Source organism: Cherax quadricarinatus, chromosome 49 (assembly GCF_038502225.1).
Source record: "Cherax quadricarinatus isolate ZL_2023a chromosome 49, ASM3850222v1, whole genome shotgun sequence".
Taxonomy (NCBI): Eukaryota; Metazoa; Arthropoda; class Malacostraca; order Decapoda; family Parastacidae; genus Cherax; species Cherax quadricarinatus.
Genome location: NC_091340.1, coordinates 25,020,772 through 25,048,294, shown reverse-complemented (window position 1 = coordinate 25,048,294; position 27,523 = coordinate 25,020,772). Strand labels below are relative to the sequence as shown.

At 41.8% G+C, this 27,523-nt stretch overlaps 1 protein-coding gene across 1 annotated transcript in view; it reads right to left on the bottom strand.

The window, feature by feature from the left end:
* The window catches only part of LOC128697092 (aminoacylase-1), a 73,286-nt gene that overhangs the window by 26,157 nt on the left and 19,606 nt on the right, over positions 1–27,523 (bottom strand). The window contains exons 2-3 of the mRNA XM_070095262.1: positions 25,034–25,203; positions 19,241–19,412 (exon numbers count right to left, since the gene is read on the bottom strand). Coding sequence (XP_069951363.1) covers positions 19,241–19,412; positions 25,034–25,203 — 342 coding nt within the window. The remainder of the gene's footprint in view (positions 1–19,240; positions 19,413–25,033; positions 25,204–27,523) is intronic.

Genomic DNA, 27,523 nt, shown 5'->3' with positions numbered 1-27,523 from the left:
CTAACACCCAGAATGTGACCCACACCAGTCCACTAACACCTAGGATGTGACCCACACCAGTCCACTAACACCCAGGATGTGACCCACACCAGTCCACTAACACCCAGAATGCAACCCACACCAGTCCACTAACACCCAGAATGCAACCCACACCAGTCCACTAACACCTAGGATGTGACCCACACCAGTCCACTAACACCCAGGATGTGACCCACACCAGTCCACTAACACCCAGGATGTGACCCACACCAGTCCACTAACACCCAGAATGCAACCCACACCAGTCCACTAACACCCAGAATGCAACCCACACCAGTCCACTAACACCTAGGATGTGACCCACACCAGTCCACTAACACCCAGGATGTGACCCACACCAGTCCACTAACACCCAGAATGCAACCCACACCAGTCCACTAACACCTAGGATGTGACCTACACCAGTCCACTAACACCCGTAGAGCCAGAAACGAATATGCACAGATAAGAAGGGAGGCCCAAAGACAATATGAAAACGACATAGCAGCAAAAGCCAAATCTGACCCGAAACTGTTGTACAGCCACATCAGGAGGAAAACAACAGTCAAGGACCAGGTAATCAGGCTAAGGAAGGAAGGAGGAGAGACAACAAGAAGTGACCGTGAAGTATGTGAGGAACTCAACAAGAGATTCAAAGAAGTGTTCACAGAGGAGACAGAAGGGGCTCCAGAAAGACGGAGAGGTGGGGCACACCACCATGTGCTGGACACAGTGCACACAACCGAGGAAGAAGTGAAGAGGCTTCTGAGTGAGCTAGATACCTCAAAGGCAATGGGGCCAGATAACATCTCCCCATGGGTATTGAGAGAGGGAGCAGAGGCGCTATGTGTACCCCTAACAACAATATTCAATACATCTATCGAAACAGGGAGATTGCCTGAGGCATGGAAGACAGCAAATGTAGTCCCAATCTTTAAAAAAGGAGACAGACATGAAGCATTAAACTACAGACCAGTGTCACTGACATGTATAGTATGCAAAATCATGGAGAAGATTATCAGGAGAAGAGTGGTGGAACACCTAGAAACCAACGATCTCATCAACAGCAGCCAACATGGTTTCAGGGACGGGAAATCCTGTGTCACAAACCTACTGGAGTTCTATGACATGGTGACAGCAGTAAGACAAGAGAGAGAGGGGTGGGTGGATTGCATTTTCTTGGACTGCAAGAAGGCGTTTGACACAGTTCCACACAAGAGATTGGTGCAAAAACTGGAGGACCAAGCAGGGATAACAGGGAAGGCACTACAATGGATCAGGGAATACTTGTCAGGAAGACAGCAGCGAGTCATGGTACGTGGCGAGGTGTCAGAGTGGGCACCTGTGACCAGCGGGGTCCCACAGGGGTCAGTCCTAGGACCAATGCTGTTTCTGGTATTTGTGAACGACATGATGGAAGGAATAGACTCTGAGGTGTCCCTGTTTGCAGATGACGTGAAGTTGATGAGAAGAATTCACTCGATCGAAGACCAGGCAGAACTACAAAGGGATCTGGACAGGCTGCAGACCTGGTCCAGCAATTGGCTCCTGGAGTTCAATCCCACCAAGTGCAAAGTCATGAAGATTGGGGAAGGGCAAAGAAGACTGCAGACGGAGTACAGTCTAGGGGGCCAGAGACTACAAACCTCACTCAAGGAAAAAGATCTTGGGGTGAGTATAACACCAGGCACATCTCCTGAAGCGCACATCAACCAAATAACTGCTGCAGCATATGGGCGCCTAGCAAACCTCAGAACAGCATTCCGACATCTTAATAAGGAATCATTCAGGACCCTGTACACCGTGTACGTTAGGCCCATATTGGAGTATGCGGCACCAGTTTGGAACCCACACCTAGCCAAGCACGTAAAGAAACTAGAGAAAGTGCAAAGGTTTGCAACAAGACTAGTCCCAGAGCTATGAGGTATGTCCTACGAGGAGAGGTTAAGGGAAATCAACCTGACGACACTGGAGGACAGGAGAGATAGGGGGGACATGATAATGACATACAAAATACTGAGAGGAATTGACAAGGTGGACAAAGACAGGATGTTCCAGAGATTGGACACAGTAACAAGGGGACACAGTTGGAAGCTGAAGACACAGATGAATCACAGGGTTGTTAGGAAGTATTTCTTCAGTCATAGAGTAGTCAGTAAGTGGAATAGTTTGGGAAGCGATGTAGTGGAGGCAGGATCCATACATAGCTTTAAGCAGAGGTATGATAAAGCTCACGGCTCAGGGAGAGTGACCTAGTAGCGATCAGTGAAGAGGCGGGGCCAGGAGCTCGGACTCGACCCCCCGCAACCTCAACTAGGTGAGTACAACTAGGTGAGTACCCAGGATGTGACCCACACCAGTCCACTAACACCCAGGATGTGACCCACACCAGTCCACTAACACCCAGAATGCGACCCACACCAGTCCACTAACACCTAGGATGTGACCCACACCAGTCCACTAACACCCAGGATGTGACCCACACCAGTCTACTAACACCCAGGATGCGACCCACACCAGTCCACTAATATCCAGGTACCCATTTTACTGATTGGTGAACATAGATAACCGGTGTAAAGAAACACGCCAAATGTTTCTACCCTTGCCGGGAATGAGACCCAGACCCTCACTATGTGAAGCAAGAGCTTTAGCCACCAGGCCACGGGGCACCAAGGATCATGGAGCACCAAGGACCGCAGGGCACCAAGGACCACCATGGACCACGGGCCACCGAGGACCACGGAGCACCAAGGAACACTGGGTACCAAGGACCACGGGGCACCAAGGACCACAGGGCACCAAGGACCACGGGGCACCCAGGACCACGTGGCACCAAGGACCATGGGACACCAAGGACCATGGGGCACCAAGGACCATGAGGCACCAAGGACCACAGGGCGCCAAGGACCACAGGGCACCAAGGACCATAGGGCCCCAGGAACACAGGGCACCAAGGACCACAGGGCACCAAGGACCATACGGCCCCAGGAACACAGGGCACCAAGGACCACAGGGCACCAAGGACCATGGGGCACCAAGGACCACGGGGCACCAAGGACCACGGGGCACCAAGGACCATGGGGCACCAAGGACCACGGGGCACCAAGGACCACAGGGCACCAAGGACCATGGGGCACCAAGGACCACAGGGCACCAAGGACCATGGGGCACCAAGGACCATGGGGCACCAAGGACCATGGGGCACCAAGGACCATGGGGCACCAAGGACCATGGGGCACCAAGGACCACGGGGCACCAAGGACCATGGGGCACCAAGGACTCAAGTGTCACTGCCAGTTACGCTGGGAAAACAGTAGCTCACAAGGCAACACTGACAGTTGATGAATAAGACACCTGTGCAACATTTGGGAATATTTACTGAGGAAACGTTTTGCTAGCCAGTAGCTTCTTCAGTTCAACACAAGGCAGAATGGCAGTAGAGAAGGAGTTTGAGGTAAACAGTCCCTCAGACTGGAGTCGATGTGCTCAGTCTATCAATCTGACTCCAGGATGAGGGACTGATTATTTCAAATTCTAATTTTTCAACCGTTCTTCTTTGTATTGGACTGAAGAAGCCACTGGCTGGCGAAACGTTTCTTGAATAAAGATTCCTAAATGTTGCACAAGTGTCTAATTCTTCAACTTGTGTTCTAAAACATACATAACAGACAGTATTGTTCACACAGTAGCTGTCTTCTTCATAAAAGGCCACCAGGAAGTATTCTCATTTGCTGTCTCCATAAGACCAAAAAGTATTTTACAAACTGATTTAAGAATTTTACAGGAAAACTAAAACAACAAGTGCGCAAAACATGAAAGGAATTATTAAGCCGAGCTTCATATCATAGTAAAAAAGAAACAATGAAACAGGGAACTAGTCAGTGAGCAAAATGGAAGATTTAGTCTAATCTTCTAATTTAGGAGGACGACAGCCTAAGTAGACAAATAACATCTATCTTCCAATTTTTTCAACAAAACACCAGAAGTAAAACCCTGTGTTAAAAAAAAGTATGCAGACCTCACAATACAAATGAACCTTCAGTTAGTTTAGTTCAATATCTGTATTATGCAGCCCATACCCATCCTGTGGGCGGTAGTTGAAAGATTACAGAGGTACATAATGGGTCCAGGGACTGTACCTCAACATTACAGAGGTACATAATGGGTCCAGGGACTGTACCTCAACATTACAGAGGTACATAATGGGTCCAGGGACTGTACCTCAACATTACAGAGGTACATAATGGGTCCAAGGACTGTACCTCAACATTACAGAGGTACATAATGGGTCCAAGGACTGTACCTCAACATTACAGAGGTACATAATGGGTCCAGGGACTGTACCTCAACATTACAGAGGTACATAATGGGTCCAGGGACTGTACCTCAACATTACAGAGGTACATAATGGGTCCAAGGACTGTACCTCAACATTACAGAGGTACATAATGGGTCCAGGGACTGTACCTCAACATTACAGAGGTACATAATGGGTCCAAGGACTGTACCTCAACATTACAGAGGTACATAATGGGTCCAGGGACTGTACCTCAACATTACAGAGGTACATAATGGGTCCAGGGACTGTACCTCAACATTACAGAGGTACATAATGGGTCCAGGGACTGTACCTCAACATTACAGAGGTACATAATGGGTCCAAGGACTGTACCTCAACATTACAGAGGTACATAATGGGTCCAAGGACTGTACCTCAACATTACAGAGGTACATAATGGGTCCAGGGACTGTACCTCAACATTACAGAGGTACATAATGGGTCCAGGGACTGTACCTCAACATTACAGAGGTACATAATGGGTCCCAAGACTGTACCTCAACATTACAGAGGTACATAATGGGGCCAGGACTGTACCTCAACATTACAGAGGTACATAATGGGTTCCGGGACTGTACTTCATTACAGAGGTATATAATGGGTCCAAGGACTGTACCTCAACATTACAGAGGTACATAATGGGTCCAGGGACTGTACCTCAACATTACAGAGGTACATAATGGGTCCAAGGACTGTACCTCAACATTACAGAGGTACATAATGGGTCCAGGGACTGTACCTCAACATTACAGAGGTACATAATGGGTCCAGGGACTGTACCTCAACATTACAGAGGTACATAATGGGTCCAAGGACTGTACCCCAACATTACAGAGGTACATAATGGGTCCAGGGACTGTACCTCAACATTACAGAGGTACATAATGGGTCCAAGGACTGTACCTCAACATTACAGAGGTACATAATGGGTCCAAGGACTGTACCTCAACATTACAGAGGTACATAATGGGTCCAGGGACTGTACCTCAACATTACAGAGGTACATAATGGGTCCAAGGACTGTACCTCAACATTACAGAGGTACATAATGGGTCCAGGGACTGCACCTCAACATTACAGAGGTACATAATGGGTCCAAGGACTGTACCTCAACATTACAGAGGTACATAATGGGTCCAGGGACTGTACCTCAACATTACAGAGGTACATAATGGGTCCAAGGACTGTACCTCAACATTACAGAGGTACATAATGGGTCCAGGGACTGCACCTCAACATTACAGAGGTACATAATGGGTCCAGGGACTGTACCTCAACATTACAGAGGTACATAATGGGTCCAGGGACTGTACCTCAACATTACAGAGGTACATAATGGGTCCAGGGACTGTACCTCAACATTACAGAGGTACATAATGGGTCCAAGGACTGTACCCCAACATTACAGAGGTACATAATGGGTCCAGGGACTGTACCTCAACATTACAGAGGTACATAATGGGTCCAAGGACTGTACCTCAACATTACAGAGGTACATAATGGGTCCAGGGACTGTACCTCAACATTACAGAGGTACATAATGGGTCCAGGGACTGTACCTCAACATTACAGAGGTACATAATGGGTCCAGGGACTGTACCTCAACATTACAGAGGTACATAATGGGTCCAAGGACTGTACCTCAACATTACAGAGGTACATAATGGGTCCAGGGACTGCACCTCAACATTACAGAGGTACATAATGGGTCCAAGGACTGTACCTCAACATTACAGAGGTACATAATGGGTCCAAGGACTGTACCTCAACATTACAGAGGTACATAATGGGTCCAAGGACTGTACCTCAACATTACAGAGGTACATAATGGGTCCAAGGACTGTACCTCAACATTACAGAGGTACATAATGGGTCCAAGGACTGTACCTCAACATTACAGAGGTACATAATGGGTCCAAGGACTGTACCTCAACATTACAGAGGTACATAATGGGTCCAAGGACTGTACCTCAACATTACAGAGGTACATAATGGGTCCAAGGACTGTACCTCAACATTACAGAGGTACATAATGGGTCCAAGGACTGTACCTCAACATTACAGAGGTACATAATGGGTCCAGGGACTGTACCTCAACATTAGACTGAATTTGCTAAATATACAAGACATACGCTCATATTATTGTGCCTACTAAACATACATAACATTAAACTCCACTATAAACCTTCCACTAAAGCTACTCCTTGACAGTTACAACATAATACACAGTCACAATACAAGGCATAAGACACTTTTCAACATTCCTTGAGTCAGTCTCTCACTGATCAGCCGGGCTGTGGCTCATACGTTGGTTTGCGTGCAGCCAGCAGTAACAGCCTGGTTGATCAGGCTCTGATCCACCAGGAGGCCTGGTCACAGACCGGGCCGCAGGGGCGTTGACCCCTGGAACTCTCTCCAGGTAAACTCCAGGTAATACCAGAACACTACGCACATAAACGGCCCAAAGATCTGAAACTCGCTACCGGAACACGTCGAGGATCCCCTGACAACTTCTAAATTTAGGACTTTGCTAAAAAAAAAAAAATCATCTTATCTCTCAATATCAACCAAAACATCTGCTAATTAGTTTTATTATGTGACCTCTAGGCTTTTAATTGTTCATTCATAAAATATTACCACCTGAACCATTAGTTGTAATACGGATTTTGTGTACAATTTCAAGATTATTTTACGGAACCCTACACCACATTACTACCTCACATTTGTATTAAGTTTAAATAAGATTGTAAAGCAGCTAACCACTTCTTGTCTAGTTTTAAGTATAGTTACTATGTACTATTATCTTATCTAGTTTTAATTAGTCTGCCCAAAAATGTCCTGGCATGATAGTGGCTATCTTTGTACTTAGCAAATATCTTTTGTAATTACACATTGTAACCTTCACAAAGAAATAAACTTTATCTTATCTTACAGAGGTACATAATGGGTCCAGGGACTGTACCTCAACATTAGAGGTACATAATGGGTCCAGGGACTGTACCTCAACATTACAGAGGTACATAATGGGTCCAGGGACTGTACCTCAACATTACAGAGGTACATAATGGGTCCAGGGACTGTATCTCAACATTACAGAGGTACATAATGGGTCCAGGGACTGTACCTCAACATTACAGAGGTACATAACGGGTCCAGGGATTGTACCTCAACATTACAGAGGTACATAATGGGTCCAGGGACTGTACCTCAACATTACAGGGGTACATAATGGGTCCAGGGACTGTATCTCAACATTACAGAGGTACATAATGGGTCCAGGGACTGTACCTCAACATTACAGAGGTACATAAAGGGTCCAGGGACTGTACCTCAACATTACAGAGGTACATAATGGGTCCAGGGACTGTACCTCAACATTACAGAGGTACATAATGGGTCCAGGGACTGTACCTCAACATTACAGAGATACATAATGGGTCCAGGGACTGTACCTCAACATTACAGAGGTACATAATGGGTCCAGGGACTGTACCTCAACATTACAGATGTACATAATGGGTTCAGGGACTGTATCTCAACATTACAGAGGTACATAATGGGTCCAGGGACTGTACCTCAACATTACAGAGGTACATAATGGGTCCAGGGACTGTATCTCAACATTACAGAGGTACATAATGGGTCCAGGGACTGTACCTCAACATTACAGAGGTACGTAATGGGTCCAAGGACTGTACCTCAACATTACAGAGGTACATAATGGGTTCAGAGACTGGGTTCCAAAGTTATAATAGCTGACCAAGTTACAAAGGTAATGAACCATCTACACTCCTATACATGGTTACAATCATGAACAAATTACAAAGTACAGTGAGCCACTGACACATCCACACCCGGTCACAACTGTAATGAGTTATTAGTGCAAATATTAAGGGAGTCACACACCCACACGAGCGCGCGCGGGCACACACACACACACACACACACACACACACACACACAGGCGGGGCCAGGAGCTGAGTCTCGACCCCTGCAACCACAATTAGGTGAGTACACACACACAGTAGTAGCAATCAGTGAAGAGGCGGGGCCAGGAGCTATGACTCGACCCTAGAAAATGACGTAGTGGAGGCAGGAACCAAACACAGTTTTAAGACGAGGTTTGATAAAGCTCATGGAGCGGGGAGAGAGAGGGCCCAGTAGCAACCGGCGAAGAGGCGGGGCCAGGAGCTAAGACTCAACCCATGCAACCACAAATAGGTGAGTACAAATAGGTGAGTACACACACACACACACACACACACAGGCGGGGCCAGGAGCTGAGTATCGACCCCTGCAACCACAATTAGGTGAGTACACACACAGTAGTAGCAATCAGTGAAGAGGCGGGGCCAGGAACTATGACTCGACCCATGCAACCACAAATAAGTGAGTACAAATAGGTGAGTACACAGCGGGAAGAGTGACTGAGTAGCGACCAGTTGAAGAGGGGCCAGGAGTTGTGAATCGACCCCCCTCCTCCGCAACCGCAACTAGGTGAGTACACACACACACACACACACACACACACACACACACGCGCGCGCGGAGTGCAGGCAATAATGTACCCCTTACCTCTGGGACTCAGATCCTGTTAACAGGTTTTCCTGAATCACATTCCAACAGAATGTCAAACCATAAAAATCACTAGTCTGTATTCACACCTATCTTAACATATTCGCACAGAACAGTTGGATGCTCAGTCCCCAGCACATAAAATTTTATTCCTCTCCTTCCAACCCGTCTCGGGGACCCCCCCCCCCCGAACTCCACATTTATAAACACACTTGGTCATTCTATTCTGCTCTATCTTTAACTAATTACCAAATTCACCTTAATAATCCTCCTTAGCTCCAATATACCTCTGGTATAACCCCACTGACTTCTATTTTAAAACGGGCTGTACAAGAATTGAATTCTGAGTGTTTGGGAGAGGTGGGAGAGGTACGGGAATGAAAGATCAATCAATCAATCAAGTTTATCAAGATAATAAATCTGATACGAAATAAGAGATTGTACAGTTGTATTTTGCTAAGGACACAATTCTTTTGAGAGATTCTGAAGAAAAGTTGCAAAGGTTGGCAGAGGAGTTCGAGAGATTTTAGATTTTGCCACCGAAGTGGCTAGTTTATTGTGCACCCCATATCCATCCTGTGGATGGTAGCGGCGCAAGAGCATATGAATACACAAAAGGCCTAGGAACTAGGACCCTAATGGGTTAACAGGTGAACATATGGATTTATATCTACATATCGATGAGAGAATATGCGAAAGAAGGAAAACAGCAAGGCGACGAGAGTAACTAAGTGTAGAGGCAATGAAGACTGGATATTAGCTTGGAGAGAAGAAAATTGAAAAAAATGAATATATTCAGATATCTGGGAGTGAACTTGTTGGCAGATGAAACTGTGATATATAAGGTGAACCATACAATAGATGAGGGGGACAAAAAGGTGTTGTGTTGAGGCATCTGTGGAAGGAAAGAATCAAATCAAATCAAATCAAATCAAATCAAGTTTATTCTCTATAAGGATTACAATGCTGAGTTTACAGAATTTGGATATTGTGTGGTTTACATGTTTTAAATTACTAATTACAGAGGGGGCCACTAGAACACCTAGCATGGCTAGGCATTTTGGGCAGACTTAGATTAATTCTTAACTTTAAAATATTACAAATTATGAGGTAAGTTGGCATTATGGCTAAGTGACTAAATACTAGTTTGTGAGTTTAGCAATGTGAATGCTTTTGTTATCGCACAATACATAGTTTCAGCATTGGAGTATCACAGGCCAACTTATGACTAGTTAGGATTCATTAAGGGCTCTGGTGGCCTGGTGGTTAACGCTCTCGCTTCACACGGCGAGGGCCTGGGTTTGATTCCCAGCCAGAGTAGAAACATTGGACGTGTTTCTTTCCACCTGTTGTCTATGTTCCCCATCAGTAAAATGGGTACCTGGGTGTTAGTCGACTGGTGTGGGTCGCATCCTGGGACACTGACCTAATTTGCCCGAAATACGGAGCACAACAAGGAACTTTCTATATGTAATAGCATGTCATTGTTGTCAGCTAGGACTGTATACCTTGTACATGTACTTGTAGTAAATAAAGATATTATTATTATTATTATTATTATTATTATTATTATTATTATTATTATTTTAAGATTAAGATTGATATTTCTGTGTTTATGGTCAAATGGGTGAGTGAGTGTAAGTGTGAAGCACCAGGTGGTGACTTCGTCAATGGTCCAAGTCGGACCGAAACGTCGTCGTAAGCTTCTCTCTTTTATGTGCGGGTTATTTGTGCACCAGGTGGTATTCATGTAATTAGTTGATGGGGTGTATCAGGGAGATAAGATGTTTTCTAATGGTAGTTTTGAAGGTGATGAATGTGTCTGCAGTTCAAGAGTTTTCAGGGAGGGTGTTCCAGATTTTAGGGCCTTTGACATACATTGAATTTTTGTAAAGGTTTAGGCGGACATGGGGAATGTCATAGAGATGTTTGTGTCTGGTGTTATTACCTGGAGTTTACCTGGAGAGAGTTCCGGGGGTCAACGCCCCCGCGGCCCGGTCTGAGACCAGGCCTCCTGGTGGATCAGAGCCTGATCAACCAGGCTGTTGCTGCTGGCTGCACGCAAACCAACATACGAGCCACAGCCCGGCTGATCCGGAACTGACTTTAGGTGCTTGTCCAGTGCCAGCTTGAAGACTGCCAGGGGTCTGTTGGTAATCCCCCTTATGTGTGCTGGGAGGCAGTTGAACAGTCTCGGGCCCCTGACACTTATTGTATGGTCTCTTAACGTGCTAGTGACACCCCTGCTTTTCATTGGGGGGATGGTGCATCGTCTGCCAAGTCTTTTGCTTTCGTAATGAATGATTTTCGTTTGCAAGTTCGGTACTAGTCCCTCTAGGATTTTCCAGGTGTATATAATCATGTATCTCTCCCTCCTGCGTTCCAGGGAATACAGGTTTAGGAACCTCAAGCGCTCCCAATAATTGAGGTGTTTTATCTCCGTTATGCGCGCCGTGAAAGTTCTCTGTACATTTTCTAGGTCGGCAATTTCACCTGCCTTGAAAGGTGCTGTTAGTGTGCAGCAATATTCCAGCCTAGATAGAACAAGTGACCTGAAGAGTGTCATCATGGGCTTGGCCTCCCTAGTTTTGAAGGTTCTCATTATCCATCCTGTCATTTTTCTAGCAGATGCGATTGATACAATGTTATGGTCCTTGAAGGTGAGATCCTCCGACATGATCACTCCCAGGTCTTTGACGTTGGTGTTTCGCTCTATTTTGTGGCCAGAATTTGTTTTGTACTCTGATGAAGATTTAATTTCCTCATGTTTACCATATCTGAGTAATTGAAATTTCTCATCGTTGAACTTCATATTGTTTTCTGCAGCCCACTGAAAGATTTGGTTGATGTCTGCCTGGAGCTTTGCAGTGTCTGCAATGGAAGACACTGTCATGCAGATTCGGGTGTCATCTGCAAAGGAAGACACGGTGCTGTGGCTGACATCCTTGTCTATGTCGGATATAAGGATGAGGAACAAGATGGGAGCGAGTACTGTGCCTTGTGGAACAGAGCTTTTCACCGTAGCTGCCTCGGACTTTACTCTGTTGACGACTACTCTCTGTGTTCTGTTAGTGAGGAAATTATAGATCCATCGACCGACTTTTCCTGTTATTCCTTTAGCACGCATTTTGTGCGCTATTACGCCATGGTCACACTTGTCGAAGGCTTTTGCAAAGTCTGTATATATTACACCTGCATTCTTTTTGTCTTCTAGTGCATTTAGGACCTTGTCGTAGTGGTCCAATAGTTGAGACAGACAGGAGCGACCTGTTCTAAACCCATGTTGCCCTGGGTTGTGTAACTGATGGGTTTCTAGATGCGTGGTGATCTTGCTTCTTAGGACCCTTTCAAAGATTTTTATGATATGGGATGTTAGTGCTATTGGTCTGTAGTTCTTTGCTGTTGCTTTACTGCCCCCTTTGTGGAGTGGGGCTATGTCTGTTGTTTTTAGTAACTGTGGGACGACCCCCGTGTCCATGCTCCCTCTCCATAGGATGGTAAAAGCTCGTGATAGGGGCTTCTTGCAGTTCTTGATGAACACAGAGTTCCACGAGTCTGGCCCTGGGGCAGAGTGCATGGGCATGTCATTTATTGCCTGTTCGAAGTCATTTGGCGTCAGGATAACATTGGATAGGCTTGTGTTAATCAAATTTTGTGGCTCTCTCATAAAAAATTCATTTTGGTCTTCGACTCTCAGTCTGGTTAGCGGCTTGCTAAAAACTGAGTCATATTGGGACTTGAGTAGCTCACTCATTTCCTTGCTCTCATCTGTGTAGGACCCATCTTGTTTAAGTAGGGGCCCAATACTGGACGTTGTTCTCGATTTTGATTTGGCATAGGAGAAGAAATACTTTGGGTTTCTTTCGATTTCATTTATGGCTTTTAGTTCTTCCCGCGATTCCTGACTCCTAAAGGATTCTTTTAGCTTAAGTTCGATGCTTGCTATTTCTCTGACCAGTGTCTCCCTACGCATTTCAGATATATTGACCTCTTTTAGCCGCTCTGTTATTCTTTTCCGTCGCCTGTAAAGGGAGCGCCTGTCTCTTTCTGTTTTACATCTACTCCTCCTTTTTCTTAGAGGAATAAGCCTTGTGCATACATCGAGTGCCACCGAGTTAATCTGTTCTAGGCATAAGTTGGGGTCTGTGTTGCTTAGTATATCTTCCCAGCTTATATCGGTTAGGACTTGGTTTACTTGGTCCCACTTTATGTTTTTGTTATTGAAGTTGAATTTGGTGAATGCTCCCTCGTGACTAATCTCATTATGTCGGTCTGGGGCTCCGCGCATACATGACTGAACCTCAATTATGTTGTGATCTGAGTATATTGTTTTTGATATGGTGATATTTCTTATCAGATCATCATTGTTAGTGAAGATGAGGTCTAGTGTATTCTCCAGTCTAGTAGGCTCTATTATTTGCTGGTTTAAATTGAATTTTGTGCAGAGATTTAAAAGCTCGCGTGAGTGTGAGTTTTCATCAGAGCTGCCTCCTGGTGTTATTACTGCAACAATATTATTTGCTATATTCCTCCATTTTAGGTGCCTTAAGTTGAAATCCCCCAGGAGCAAGATGTTGGGTGCAGGAGCTGGAAGGTTTTCCAGACAGTGGTCAATTTTTAACAGCTGTTCCTGGAATTGCTGGGATGTTGCATCCGGAGGCTTGTAGACTATGTTATGCCTGTGGGTTCTGTCACAACTATCAAGAAAGCGTTTTAGGTCAAGGTTAATATTGGAATTTAAGGTCCTGTAGATGTAGATTGCACAGTAGTAAGTGTGGATGTACTGAACAGGGAGTAAGTTTAGATCTATGAAGAGTGGATGGGGGTGTTGCCAGGGATGGGATTTAGTGATTATTCTTACTGTGGCTTTTTGTTGGGTAATTATTGGCTTTAGGTGTGTTGCTGCAGTTGATCCCCAAGCACAAATAGCATAGGTGAGGTATGGATAAATAAGTGAGTGGTATAGTGTGAGAAGGGCATTTTGAGGCACGTAGTATCGTATCTTGGAGAGGATCCCAACCGTTTTGGATACTTTTTTGGTTATGTGTTTTATATGGGTGCTGAAATTCAGGTTGTTGTCGAGGTATAGGCCTAGGAATTTGCCCTCATTATGTCTGGCAATTAGAGTGTTGTCGATCTTAATGTTAATTTGCGCAACTCCTGCTCTGCTACCAAACATAATATAGTAGGTTTTGTCAGTGTTAAGCGTAAGTTTATTGGCTGTCATCCAAGTCGATATTTTGAGCAGCTCCTCGTTAACAATGGTGTTGAGGGTGGCAAGATTAGGGTGAGAGATGACATAAGTCGTGTCGTCAGCAAAGAGAATGGGGTTCAGGTGTTGGGATACATTTGGAAGATCATTGATGTATATGAGGAAGAGCAGGGGACCAAGGACGCTTCCCTGTGGAACTCCAGTATCAAGTGGCCGTGTTGATGCTGTGTCTTTAATGGTGACATACTGATACCTATTAGTAAGGTAGGATTTGAAATACAGGAAGGCCCCACTTATACGGCGGGTTAGGTTCCAGGCTACCGCCGTAAAGCGGAAATCGCCGTAAAGTGGAACACCCTTTTTTTCCACTTATAAATGCATACAAACACTAGATAACAAGTTTACACTAACATATATTAAGTTAGCAATAGAACCAGGCATCAAAAAACAATAAAAAGGTACAATACACACATAGTGCACTCATTACTTACCTTAAAATATTTATAGTCTTAATCTAGGGTGAGACAAGTAGTATTTATTGTAAGAAATCAAGTGTGGTATGTATTGTAATAGCCTCACCAGGCCACCCCACCCACACATACTATTCTATGATATTTAAGCATCCCAGAGCGATAAAATGTATATACAGTTCACTCATTACTTACCTTAAAATATTTGTAGTCTTAATGTAGGGTCAGGAGTAAGTAAATGAGATAAAACAAATAAATGAGAGAGAGAAAGAATGAATACATGAGAGGGGGCAGGCGCAGTTATGTAAACAAACCAGGGGAAGGTAAGTTTTGTAAACAAACGAAGTGTACACGTCTGGTTTGTGTACAAGTTACATTGTGTACAGGTTGTCTCTACATTGATACGGTAGAATTAATAAAGAAGAACACTCCCATTCTCATGTAACATCATTTTGAGAAGAAATGAAGCTCTGAGTGAAGGCAATGGAAATAAGTCACACTGACTTTTTTGGGTTATCCTAGGTTCTCTACACGTATGTTGTTATGTATGATAATCTATGTAACTGTATTTGTGTATACCTGAATAAACTTACTTACATACATACGAAAGGAATAATTTTCTACAGTTACCCCCAGTAACACATTTACTCTTATGTTAGATTAGAGAAAATGTTATTCTTGGCGTCACTTGTACAAGTTATGTGGCTCCCACATCTTATATTTATGTTTATTTATTCTATTGTGGGGTGTATTTATCATCTTTTTATGTTATGTATCGTGTTTATTATATAATTTTGAAAAAAATATCATGGATGGATTAATGAAAATGTGTATATTACCGTAATATACGACATTTAATGAGACTCGGTATTGTTATTATCACCACTTGTGCAAGTCGTCTGCTACGACATCTCACATTTGTTTATTTATTCTACTGTGGGGTGTATTTATCTTATTTATATGTTATGCATCGTGTTTATTATATGATTTTGAAAAAAATATCATGGATGGATTAATGAAAATGTGTATATTACCGTAATATACGACATTTAATGAGACTCGGTATTGTTATTATCACCACTTGTGCAAGTCGTCTGCTACGACATCTCACATTTGTTTATTTATTCTACTGTGGGGTGTATTTATCTTATTTATATGTTATGCATCGTGTTTATTATATAATTTTGAAAAAAATATCATGGATGGATTAATGAAAATGTGTATATTAACGTAATATACGACATTTAAATGACTCGATGTATGTAAGTTTATTTAGGTACAGGTATACATAAGTATAATTATCAGAGTATATATAAAATATGAAATAACTTTTAAAAACATTTGAAATTTTGGAGTTTCCAGACAAAATGGAGAGACTTAGTGCTTACTGAGCTCATGGAGAATGTAAACAAACAGGGTGGGGCACGGTGACCGTATTAGAAAGTCAGGTGGGGGGAGCCTTATAGTGAGTTTTGGTCATAATTTGAAATGTCCGTATTAGCGGAACGCCGTAAAGTGAAACGCCGTAAAGCGGGGCCTTCCTGTATGCAAGTGAATGGCCTCTTATACCATAATGGTCAAGTTTGTGGAGTAGGGTGCCATAGTCTACTGTGTCAAAAGCTTTTCTTAGGTCAATAAAAATTCCTAGTGGATATTCCTTATTTTCCAATGCTGTGTAAAGCAGATCTAGCATTTTTATAATTGCATCATTAGTGCTTTTATTTTTCCTGAATCCAAATTGGCAGGGGTTGAGTATGTTTTGTGACGGTATAAATGAAAATAGTCTCCTGTGCACGAGTTTCTCGAAGATTTTGGATAGCAATGGTAAGTTTGATATTGGCCTATAGTTGTTTACATCTATAGGGTCACCACCTTTATGTATTGGTGTAACCCTTGCTGTCTTGAGTAGTGTCGGGAAAGTGCTAGTTTCTAGTGACTTGTTAAAAAGTAATGTAATAGCATGCGAAAGGACATGGGCTGCTCGCTTGTACAATAATGGTGGGACATGAGACAGATTCCCTTAGTTATTTTTAAGTGACTTTATAATCTCGGTGACTTCAGAGGGCTCAGTTGGTACAAGATAGAAGGAATTTGGGAAATTCCCAGCTAGGTAGTCCCCGGCATGGGCATTGGTACGTGGAATTTTACTGGCGAGATTAGATCCTATGGTTGAGAAGAAGTCGTTTATCTTGTTAGCTGTTTCAGTGGGATGCAGTGGTGTTTTATTAGGTTTAGTTAGGACAATATTCTTGTTTTTTTCAGTTTATGGGTCCCTAGAATCTGGGAGAGTGTTTTCCAGGTCTTTTTTATATCTCCTCTAGTGCCTGTGAATCTACTGGAGTAGTATAGTTGTTTGGCTTTCTTTATTACTTTGATGAGAACTGATGAATAGTGTTTAAGAATATCTTTGTGTATTAAGCCCTGTCTATATTGCTTTTCATATTAGTGTTTCTTATCAATGGATTTCAGAATGGTGCTGGTTAGCCATGGGCAACCAAGCCGTTTATTCGTGATCTGTTTCATTTTTATAGGGCAATGTTTGTTGTATAGTCTAAGTAATTTGTTGAGAAAAATGTCTGTCCAGTCATCAATACCATTGGCCTTGGAGAATTCTGTAGTCCAGTCAACAGTCTCTAGGTCAGCTGTGAACTTCCTTATTGAGGCCTCGTCATAGAGTCTAAATGAAACTTTGTTGTATTCCAGTGGTGGTTTACTAAAGTTTGGCAAGAGGAAGGTAGGGTAGTGGTCTGTAGTGCTGTCTGTGATTATCCCTGATTTAAGGGGGGCTAGTATATTGGTCCATATGTGGTCTTTTATGGTTGCACTTGTCTCAGTGAGCCTGGTTGGTTTAGTTATTGTTGGTATGAGAAGTGTGTTGTTCATATTGTTGATGAAATCAGTTACAGGCTGATCATCTAGTAGGCCAAGGTTGATATTGAAGTCTCCAGCTAAGAGAAGGTGGTGCTTGTTCATTTGTCTGTTTGTTATTAGTGACTTTAATTTCTCACTGAAATTTGGGATGTTTGTGTGGGGTATCCAGTAAATGGCACCGATTGTTATAGGCGTCTTAAGGTTTATTACAGTAAAATTATCAAAAATATATTCCCCATATTCATCACTAAAGCAAGTGGTGCTAATACAAGATAATTGGTTAGAATAATAGATTGCAATACCACCCCCAACTTGGTATGGTCTGCAGTTGTGGATTGCTGTGTATCCTGGAAGAGGGTAGATATCTATTGTGTCCTGCTTAAGCCAGGTCTCAGTAAAAATAATGCAGGAGAAGGGTTATCTAAAGGCTATCTATGAAGGTAAAAATGGGGAATTTATCAGACGATAGTGGTATCAACGCTTTTACACGAGTGCGAAGCTTTTTATGGTTGAGCGAGAATGAGACTGGGGGTAGTGATGTCAAGCATGAGAGTAACATGTGGTGACGATCTAGTCTCATACATCACTGGGAGCAGTGATGTCAAGTATGAGAGTAACGTGTGGTGACGATCTAGTCTCATACATCACTGGGAGCAGTGATGTCACGTATGAGTAACGTGTGGTGACGATCTAGTCTCATACATCACTGGGAGCAGTGATGTCATGTATGAGAGTAACGTGTGGTGAGGCTCTAGTCTTGTAATTACACTACTCACTTCCAGTTTTCTAGTAAAACTATCGCTTCCACATTTACTCCTCAGACTCTGCTAAAGCCTAAACTTCCCTGAGGTTTTATATTTATTCTCAACATAAATCATCAATCTCAATTGTGTGCTCTTCCATATTTTCTTATTCTTTCACATTTTTCATTAAAACTACTGTAGTCAAGCATCACATTTTTCCAGCATGAAAAAAGTCTTTTTAATGCTCTGAGTGTCTGGAGACAGCATGTGTGTCTGTGTAACGATCTACCTAGAGACAGTATGTGTCTGTGTAACGTTCTATCTGGAGACAGTGTGTGTGTCTGTGTAACGTTCTACCTGGAGACAGTACGTATGTCTGTAACGTTCTATCTGGAGACAGTACGTGTGTCTGTGTAACGTTGTACCTGGAGACAGTACGTTTGTCTGTAACATTCTACATGGAGACAGTACGTATGTCTGTAACGTTCTATCTGGAGACAGTACGTGTGTCTGTGTAACGTTGTACCTGGAGACAGTACGTTTGTCTGTAACATTCTACATGGAGACAGTACGTATGTATGTGTAACGTTCTATCTGGAGACAGTACGTATGTCTGTGTAACGTTCTATCTGGAGACAGTACGTGTGTCTGTGTAACGTTCTACCTGGAGACTGTACGTGTGTCTGTGTAACGTTGTACCTGGAGACAGTACGTATGTCTGTGTAACGTTCTATCACCAGCAGGATGGTTATGGTAGTAGATAGTACCAAATCAGTTTATGAGTGCCATCCACTTGTTAAATTTGTTCAGACTGTTTTTAACATAAAATGCTGTACCAACTATCTGCGCACATAACAATAACTGATGAGTCACGAGGTAAATCTTGGGTTGGCATATTTTTTCTTTCAACGAACTGGCCGCGTCCCACGGAGGCAGGGTGACCCAAAAAGAAAACCAAAAGTTTCTCTTTTTAAATTTAGTAATGTAAACAGGAGTTAATAAAAAATCTTACCTGGCATAAAAGAAATGTAAATTGTCCTGAGGAACTTATGCCCTTCTTTTCTAAGACGTTTAAGAGCCTCTATATACTGTATTCCAACACACTTCATGTCTTGAGTGCCTCTCCCGTATATATCTCCCTTTTCATCTTTATGTGCACTGAATGGGTCATATTTCCAATTTTCCTGTAATGAGAAAAAACGTATGTAACCCGAATTAATAACTTTTATCATACAGAAAGCTGACCAACAGCGGTAAAATCACTAGCAAACACTATTCCCTTGACTGTGTCTATGCCTTAAAAAATATTAAGAAATAAACAAGAATGTAGGTAAATGGCTCAGAGAACCGTGTAACACTTGGGTATCTTTACTGAGGAAACATTTCGCCACACAGTGGCTTCATCAGTCCAGTACAAAGGAGAATGGTGAAGATCAGGAGGAGTTTGAGGTAATTAGTCCCTCAGCCTATAGTCAATACAATCAGTCCATCAGTTTTCACCTTTCTCCTTTGTATTGGACTGATGAAGCCAATGTGTGGCGAAACGTTTCTCCGTTAAAGATATCCAAGAGTTAAATATGTGTTTAATTTATTAAACAAGAAGTACAGTGGAACTTTGGTGTTCGAGCATCCTGGACCTCCAACAAGCCGGAGTCTGAACACTTTTTTCAGAAAAAAAAAAAAATTGACCCGGTATTTGAACGTTTTTCTGGAGTCCGAACACGCTGACTTGTTTAAAATTCAGTTATAAAAAACTTTAGAGGAAAGCTGTGTTTCAGAAGTGCTTTGAAGTGACCTCTGACACAGACCTGACTCTCAGAGACTTTTGGAAGAGTCAGTTCAACATCCACCAGTGTAAGAGGTTGGTAATTAAAGCCTGGCAAATACTGTCTCCCACATCCAACTTTTCACAGTTCCAACACCACCCGGGACACAATTAAGTTCAAATACCGAGGTTCCACTACAATGTTACAAGAGAATCCGACTCTTACGAATAGCTCCATAGTTCCTAACATGTAATACTGTAGATTCAGACTCCTCCATTAATGCCTTTAATAACAAGGAACATCAAATACAAAGAACAATACTGTTAGCAATTATCAAATACAGTGTTAGGTAAGACACATATGCAACAGTTAGGTATCTTTATTTCGAAACGTTTCGCCTACACAGTAGGCTTCTTCAGTCGAGTACAGAAAAGTTGATAGAAGCAGAAGATACTTGAAGACGATGTAATCAGTCCATCTTCTCCAGACTGAGGGACTGACCACCTCAAAACTTTAAGGGTGATGGACTGATTACATCGTCTTCAAGTCTCTTCTGCTTCTATCAATTTTTCTGTACTCGACTGAAGAAGCCTACTGTGTAGGCGAAACGTTTCGAAATAAAGATACCTAACTGTTGCATATGTGTCTTACCTAACAACCTGTCGGTATTTTATACCATTTTAATGTTCCATCAAATACAGTATAATACAGTTCTGACCATTTAAAAATTTTCATCTGATATTTTGCTAGGTTTAATAACCTGTGTATGGTCATTCTCTTTAAAAAAATATATGTTCAAAAAATATGTAAATCAGAAGAAAAAGATTGTTTATGCCATTACAGTGATAATGTGACTTTATTACTTTTTAAAAAATCCACAAAGGCATTATCCGTTATCCACAGATATCTATTATCCACAAATTTATCCATTATCCACAAAGATATCCATTATCCACAAAGATTCATTATCCACAAAGATTCATTATCCACAAAGATTCATTATCCACAAAGATTCATTATCCACAAAGATTCATTATCCACAAAGATATCCATTATCCACAAAGATCCATTATCCACAAAGATATCCATTATCCACAAAGATATCCATTATCCACAAAGATTCATTATCCACAAAGATATCCATTATCCACAAAGATCCATTATCCACAAAGATATCCATTATCCACAAAGATATCCATTATCCACAAAGATTCATTATCCACAAAGATATCCATTATCCACAAAGATATGCATTATCCACAAAGATATCCATTATCCACAAAGATTCATTATCCACAAAGATATTCATTATCCACAAAGATTCATTATCCACAAAGATATCCATTATCCACAAAGATATCCATTATCCACAAAGATTCATTATCCACAAAGATATCCATTATCCACAAAGATATGCATTATCCACAAAGATATCCATTATCCACAAAGATTCATTATCCACAAAGATTCATTATCCACAAAGATATCCATTATCCACAAAGATATCCATTATCCACAAAGATTCATTATCCACAAAGATTCATTATCCACAAAGATATCCATTATCCACAAAGATATTCATTATCCACAAAGATATCCATTATCCACAAAGATTCATTATCCACAAAGATATCCATTATCCACAAAGATATTCATTATCCACAAAGATTCATTATCCACAAAGATATCCATTATCCACAAAGATATTCATTATCCACAAAGATTCATTATCCACAAAGATATCCATTATCCACAAAGATATGCATTATCCACAAAGATATCCATTATCCACAAAGATTCATTATCCACAAAGATTCATTATCCACAAAGATATCCATTATCCACAAAGATATCCATTATCCACAAAGATTCATTATCCACAAAGATTCATTATCCACAAAGATATCCATTATCCACAAAGATATTCATTATCCACAAAGATTCATTATCCACAAAGATTCATTATCCACAAAGATATCCATTATCCACAAAGATTCATTATCCACAAAGATTCATTATCCACAAAGATATCCATTATCCACAAAGATATCCATTATCCACAAAGATATCCATTATCCACAAAGATATTCATTATCCACAAAGATATCCATTATCCACAAAGATATCCATTATCCACAAAGATATCCATTATCCACAAAGATATTCATTATCCACAAAGATTCATTATCCACAAAGATATCCATTATCCACAAAGATATTCATTATCCACAAAGATATCCATTATCCACAAAGATTCATTATCCACAAAGATATCCATTATCCACAAAGATATTCATTATCCACAAAGATTCATTATCCACAAAGATTCATTATCCACAAAGATATCCATTATCCACAAAGATATCCATTATCCACAAAGATATTCATTATCCACAAAGATTCATTATCCACAAAGATTCATTATCCACAAAGATATCCATTATCCACAAAGATATTCATTATCCACAAAGATTCATTATCCACAAAGATATTCATTATCCACAAAGATTCATTATCCACAAAGATTCATTATCCACAAAGATATCCATTATCCACAAAGATATTCATTATCCACAAAGATTCATTATCCACAAAGATATCCATTATCCACAAAGATATCCATTATCCACAAAGATATTCATTATCCACAAAGATTCATTATCCACAAAGACATCATCCATTAAACGTAAAGATATCATTCATTTATTATACAATGATCCTAAAAATAAAAATAAACCAGGTGGTTATATTATACAGACTACACCATGTGGGCGACTCAGAGCACTACACACACACACTTTAGTGGTGTGTACAGGACACGGGGCGCATAACAAAGCTGTCAGAAAAACCGTTTTAGGTTCACTGTCACCGTTAATTAAGTAACTGAATGCAAAACCCGAGTAACAAATTTTGTTAGTTATGGTTAATGATTTTGTAAAATAAAAAAGTGGTGTCGTAATTTGCTCATGTTAACAGTGTTGAAGTTCAAGATTCACTACGTGCCTTTGTAACCTTGTTAGACTAACACCTCAATATTCACTACGTGCCTTTGTAACCTTGTTAGACTAACACCTCAATATTCACTACGTGCCTTTGTAACCTTGTTAGACTAACACCTCAATATTCACTACGTGCCTTTGTAACCTTGTTAGACTAACGCCTCAATATTCACTACGTGCCTTTGTAACCTTGTTAGACTAACACCTCAAGATTCACTACGTGCCTTTGTAACCTTGTTAGACTAACACCTCAAGATTCACTACGTGCCTTTGTAACCTTGTTAGACTAACACCTCAAAATTCACTACGTGCCTTTGTAACCTTGTTAGACTAACACCTCAAGATTCACTACGTGCCTTTGTAACCTTGTTAGACTAACACCTCAATATTCACTACGTGCCTTTGTAACCTTGTTAGACTAACACCTCAAGATTCACTACGTGCCTTTGTAACCTTGTTAGACTAACACCTCAAGATTCACTACGTGCCTTTGTAACCTTGTTAGACTAACACCTCAAGATTCACTACGTGCTTTTGTAACCTTGTTAGACTAACACCTCAAGATTCACTACGTGCCTTTGTAACCTTGTTAGACTAACACCTCAAGATTCACTACGTGCCTTTGTAACCTTGTTAGACTAACACCTCAAGATTCACTACGTGCTTTTGTAACCTTGTTAGACTAACACCTCAAGATTCACTACGTGCCTTTGTAACCTTGTTAGACTAACACCTCAATATTCACTACGTGCCTTTGTAACCTTGTTAGACTAACACCTCAATATTCACTACGTGCCTTTGTAACCTTGTTAGACTAACACCTCAGGATGATCATGGGATGCACAATAACACTGCCGAACTAACTAGGCTTCAATGTTCTCTTAGATGAGAAGTTACAATAGTGATGATTTTTTTTTACAAGCGTAATGATTTCGATAACAATATTAATAAGAGAAACTTGTGCAACATTTTGGGTATCTTTATTCTGGAAATGTTTCGCCAGCCAGTGACTTCTTCAGTCCAATACAGAGAACGGTGGAAAATGAAGAATTTGAGGAAACATTACACAAGTATGTCAGTTTATTAACCTGTCGGGTTTCAAAATCATTAATACAAACAATATTATTGTCTGAAAACAATTACATTATTGCAAAGGTTGAGTTACTGTGTCCCGCAGCTCGTTTATTAGCGCACTTAGTTCACACATTGAGGTCCGTGGTTACATCCCCGGTATTTCCTTTAGACACCTGTTATTTAAGTTTACCTAGCAGTAAAATATGTACCTGGGTGTTAGTCGACTGGTGTGGGTCGCATCCTGGCACAAAATTGACATAATTTGCGGGAAATGCTCAGCATAACAACCGGCTTTCTATATAGTAGTATGTCATTGATGTCACCTAGGCCTGTATACCTTGTACATGTACTTGTAGATATAAAGATTTATTATTATTATTATTATTATTATTATTATTATTATTATTATTATTATTATTATTGTTGTTGTTGTTATTGTTATTATAAAATAAAGTTATTCCGCAATGAAAAGCTGAAATACTACAAATGTTCAAATTGGCTGATAAGAGGAGAGATATAAGCACATACAAGGTCAACAGAGTCACAGAAGAACGAAAACAACTCGCAGGTAGTGTTACTGGGGCGAGAGAATTTGGCCAAACTTGCAATTTAGGTCGAACGGGTGGGTGGAGAGTTAGACCTGCCTAGCATGGGTCAATAACCCTACTGCAGTGTTGCTTTATTATCAGGTTCTTATATTTTTATTAATAAAGAAGAATGTTTAGTACCAGCAGTGCGAATAACAAGTTCAAAAGCGTAAATTCAGGGAAAAATGGTGCCGATGGGAAACTAGGGAAAAATTCTTGGCAAACAGACATGTAAAAATGGAAAGAATTAAATCAAGAATTTAAAAATTGCTAGAACTTTTAAAACTTATATGATGAAATGATCACTGAAGACACAAGACGACCAGCTTAGCTCTGCTCCAGTAGCTACATATAAGCAATTACAAATAACTTTACTCACAGGAAACACTGGCACGACATCCGTGTGGGAGTTGAGGAGTAGTGATGGAAGATGAGGGTCTTGTCCCACTAGAGTTATCACCATAATAGGATTCCCAGGGACACATTCTATCACCTGATAATCGGCATCTAATTCTTTTGCTTGTTGTTCCAGAAACTTGATGCAGGAAGCTGATGGGGAGAAAACTATGGGTGAAAAACTGTAATGCTGATAAAATTAATTACCTTTTAGTATTAATACTTTAAACTGATTTACAGTATCCTTGGGGCATATCCAGGGTGGTTACTTTGTTGCCCAGAAACCACTTCCCCCCCCCCCTTTTGATGTCCAGACAGAAGTGTCTTGCATCTACCCTCCCCCTCCCCCCTCTTTCACCTCTTTGTTGACCCTTCGAGGGTCGAGACTCCTGCTTACAAACTTGTTCCCAGAGTCGAATATAAAAAAAAAAAAATTTCTTGTGAAATGATAGAGAATCTTTTTCCCAAGGTAATGAAACCACATAAGGGGGATTACCAATAGACTCCTGGCAGTCTTCAAGCTGGTACTGGACAAGCACCTAAAGTCGGTACCTGACCAGCCGGGCTCGTACGTTGGATTGCGTGCAGCCAGCAGTAACAGCCTGGTTGATCAGGTTCTGATCCACCAGGAGGTCTGGTCACAGACCGGGCCGCGGGGGCGTTGACCCCCGGAACTCTCTCCAGGTAAACAGCATCTTGCTCCTGGGGGGATTTCAACTTAAGGCACCTAAAATGGAGGAATATAGCAAATAATGTTGTTACAGTGATAACACCAGGAGGCAGCTCAGACGACAACTCACACACACACACGAGCTTTTAAATATCTGCACAAATTTCAACTTAAACCAGCAAATAATAGAGCCTACTAGACTGTTGAATACACTAGACCTCATCTTCACAAACAATGATGATCTGATACGAAATGTCACCATATCAAAAACAATATACTCAGATCACAACATAATCGAGGTTCAGACATGTATGCGCGAAGCCCCAGACCAACAAAATGAGATCAGTCACGAGGGAGCATTCACCAAATTCAACTTCAGTAACAAGAACATAAAGTGGGACCAAGTAAACCAAGTCCTAAACGATATAAGCTGGGAAGATAGACTAAGCAACACAGACCCCAACTTATGCCTAAAACAGATTAACTTGGTGGCACTCGATGTATGCTCAAGGCATTTTTCCTTTAAGAAAATGAGTAGATGTAAAATAGAAAGAGACAGTCGCTCCCTTTACAGGCGACGGAAAAGAATAACAAGAGCAGCTAAAAGAGGTTAATATATCTGAAATGCGTAGGGAAACACTGGTCAGAGAAATAGCAAATATCGAACTAAAGCTAAAGGAATCTTATAGGAGTCAGGAATCGTGGGAAGAACTAAAAGCCATAAATGAAATCGAAAGAAACCCAAAGTATTTCTTTTCTTATGCCTGGTTACCTGGAGGTTACCTGGAGGTTATTCCGGGGATCAACGCCCCCGCGGCCAGGTCCATGACCAGGCCTCCCGATGGATCAGGGCCTGATCAACTAGGCTGTTACTGCTGGCCGCACACAGTCCAACGTACGAGCCACAGCCCGGCTGATCCGGCACTGACTTTAGGTATCTGTCCAGCTCTCTCTTGAAGGCAGCCAGGGGTTTATTGGCAATTCCCCGAATGCTTAATGGGAGGCTGTTGAACAGCCTTGGGCCCCGGGCACTTATGGTGTTTTCCCTTAGTGTACCAATGGCACCCCTACTTTTAATTGGGGGCATTTTGCATAGCCTGCCCAGTCTTTTACTTTCGTAGGGAGTGATTTCTGTGTGCAGATTTGGGACCATTCCTTCCAGGATTTTCCAAGTTTAGATTATGATATATCTCTCCCTCCTGCATTCCAACGAGTACAAGTCAAGTGCCTCCAAGCGTTCCCAGTAGTTAAGGTGCTTGACAGAATTTATACGTGCAGTAAAGGATCTCTGTACACTCTCTAGATCTGCGATTTCACCTGCTTTGAATGGAGATGTTAATGTACAGCAGTATTCCAGCCTAGAGAGAGCAAGTGATTTGAAAAGGATCATCACTGGCTTGGCATCTCTCGTTTGGAACGTTCTCATTATCCATCCTATCATTTCCTTTGCACGTGCGATCGTGCCAAATCAAAGTCGAGAACAACATCCAGTATTGGGCCCCTACTTAAACAAGATGGGTCCTACACAGATGACAGCAAGGAAACGAGTGAGCTACTCAAGTCCCAATATGACTCAGTTTTTAGCAAGCCGCTAACCAGACTGAGAGTTGAAGATCAAAATTAATTTTTATGAGAGAGGCACAGAATTTGGTTAACACAAGCCTATCTGATGTTATCCTGACGCCAAATGACTTCGAACAGGCGATAAATGACATGCCCATGCACTCTGCCCCAGGGCCAGACTCATGGAACTCCGTGTTCATCAAGAACTGCAAGAAGCCCCTATCACGAGCTTTTACCATC